This window comes from Mus pahari, chromosome 2 (genome assembly GCF_900095145.1).
Source record: "Mus pahari chromosome 2, PAHARI_EIJ_v1.1, whole genome shotgun sequence".
NCBI classification, from domain to species: Eukaryota; Metazoa; Chordata; class Mammalia; order Rodentia; family Muridae; genus Mus; species Mus pahari.
In genome coordinates, this window is record NC_034591.1 from 161,104,764 (window position 1) to 161,106,409 (window position 1,646).

The 1,646-nt window shown below is 56.3% G+C and overlaps 1 protein-coding gene across 1 annotated transcript in view; it reads left to right on the forward strand.

Annotated features, from left to right (window-relative positions):
- The first annotated feature begins 453 nt into the window (after positions 1 to 453).
- The window catches only part of Med21 (mediator complex subunit 21), a 6,781-nt gene continuing 5,588 nt past the window's right edge, over positions 454 to 1,646 (forward strand). The window contains exon 1 of the mRNA XM_021191074.1: positions 454 to 522. Coding sequence (XP_021046733.1) covers positions 481 to 522 — 42 coding nt within the window. The 5' untranslated portion in view covers positions 454 to 480. The remainder of the gene's footprint in view (positions 523 to 1,646) is intronic.

The following is a 1,646-nucleotide window of genomic DNA, read 5'->3' on the forward strand; positions in this document are numbered from 1 at the left end:
CTGGAGAATGTTAATCTCTCGAATTTAAATGTTGTGAATGGCTGGCTGCGAGTATGCTTTGTGGTATACCTGGAAAGTAAAAGCAAAGGAAAACAAGAGTTCCAGATAATGCAAAACAAACAAACGAACGAACAAAAACAAAACCCCTCACAAACAAAACACATTCCAGGCCAGCCAGGACTACACAGTGAGGCATAGCCTCGTCAGAGCTAACGGACAGGAGCCTTCACAGGCTCGCTCCAGCGTAGACGCGGACCCGCAGCGGCTCTGCCTGCACGCGTCCCTCCTCCCACACAGCGGCCCCGGATCCCACACGCCTGACGTCCGCAGGCCGCAGGCCGGCCCCGCCCCTCCCCGGCAGCGTGCTACCTTAACCACGCCCCTCAAGGAGGAAGCCCTGTGATTGGGCCGGAGGCGTCATAAATTGGCCAATCGCTGGCGCTCGGGGAGCTTTTGCGCACCCTTGCGTGCGCGGTGATCATGGCGGATCGACTCACTCAGCTGCAGGACGCTGTGAACTCGGTGAGGGCTTTCCTCTGCTCGCCGGCCTTGCTTTTCTGACGGGGAGAGAGGAGGAAGGGGCGAGGCGAGGCCCCGGGGAGCGCGCAGATTGGGGTCGCCGCGGGCGGCGCGCCCGAGAGGCCTGGGTCTCACGTAGGCCACAGGGCGGGGTCTGAGGAGACGGGCCTGTCCTGAGGGGGCACCCGGCCGGGCGGCCGGTCCTGAGGGGAGGTCGGAGCCGCGAGTCTCTCCTGAGGGCGTGGGGGACCCAGGGCCTCTGCTGAGGTGCGAACTTGAGGAAGGGAACGAGTGGCCTCTAATAAGGAGGGGACCCGACGGCCTCTCCTGGGGAGACTCCAGGTCCGCCGCCAGGTAGCCAGGAAGCGAGTACTCAGGTTCCAGGGATGCTTCTGGAACTTCCTTTGTGGGGCAAGCACTTTTGTGTATACCCCTCCCTCGCGTTTCAATTTCAACCCGCCAAACGGATCCCACCTGTGATCCCACCCATGAGGCTGAGACAGGAGGATTGCAGTGAGCTCCGGGCCAGCCTGAGCTCCAGTTTGATAGCCCATCTCAGAAAACAAAACACACAAGACCACAACAAAGTGTTGAGTGTTTTTTGGTTGGTGTATGAGTGACCAGGGTGTGAGCTTGCCTTGCTTTCTGGAGGCCGTGACTCCTCTGCTCGTGGCAACTCTAGCACCAATCCTTGGAGAGTAACATCTTCTAGAGGAGTCCAGATCCTGGTTTCTCCATTTCTTTGCATTCGTTTAAGTCCGCTTTACGATCTTCTCTAAGAGGCTCTTGCAGGTGAAGTGAAGCTCTTGCAGCATGTACCACATAACAATGAATGTACACAAGGGAGATTTTTGTTTTGTTTTGAGGTGGTCTCACTGTGTAGCTCTGGCTGACCTGCACACTGTGGAGACCAGGTTGGCAGTTAAAAACAAAAAACAGCCCAGGAATCTAAATCTACAACAAAGCTCCTGAAAACTGCTAGCTTCTCCAACTTCATCCCCTCTGGCTGTTATTCTGGCACAATTGTACATGAGTGGGAAGCTAAATACTGAGGGTGGAATGGTGACCCACACCTTTAATTCCTGTAATCCCAGCACTTGGGAGGCAGAGGCAGGTGGATGTCTGAG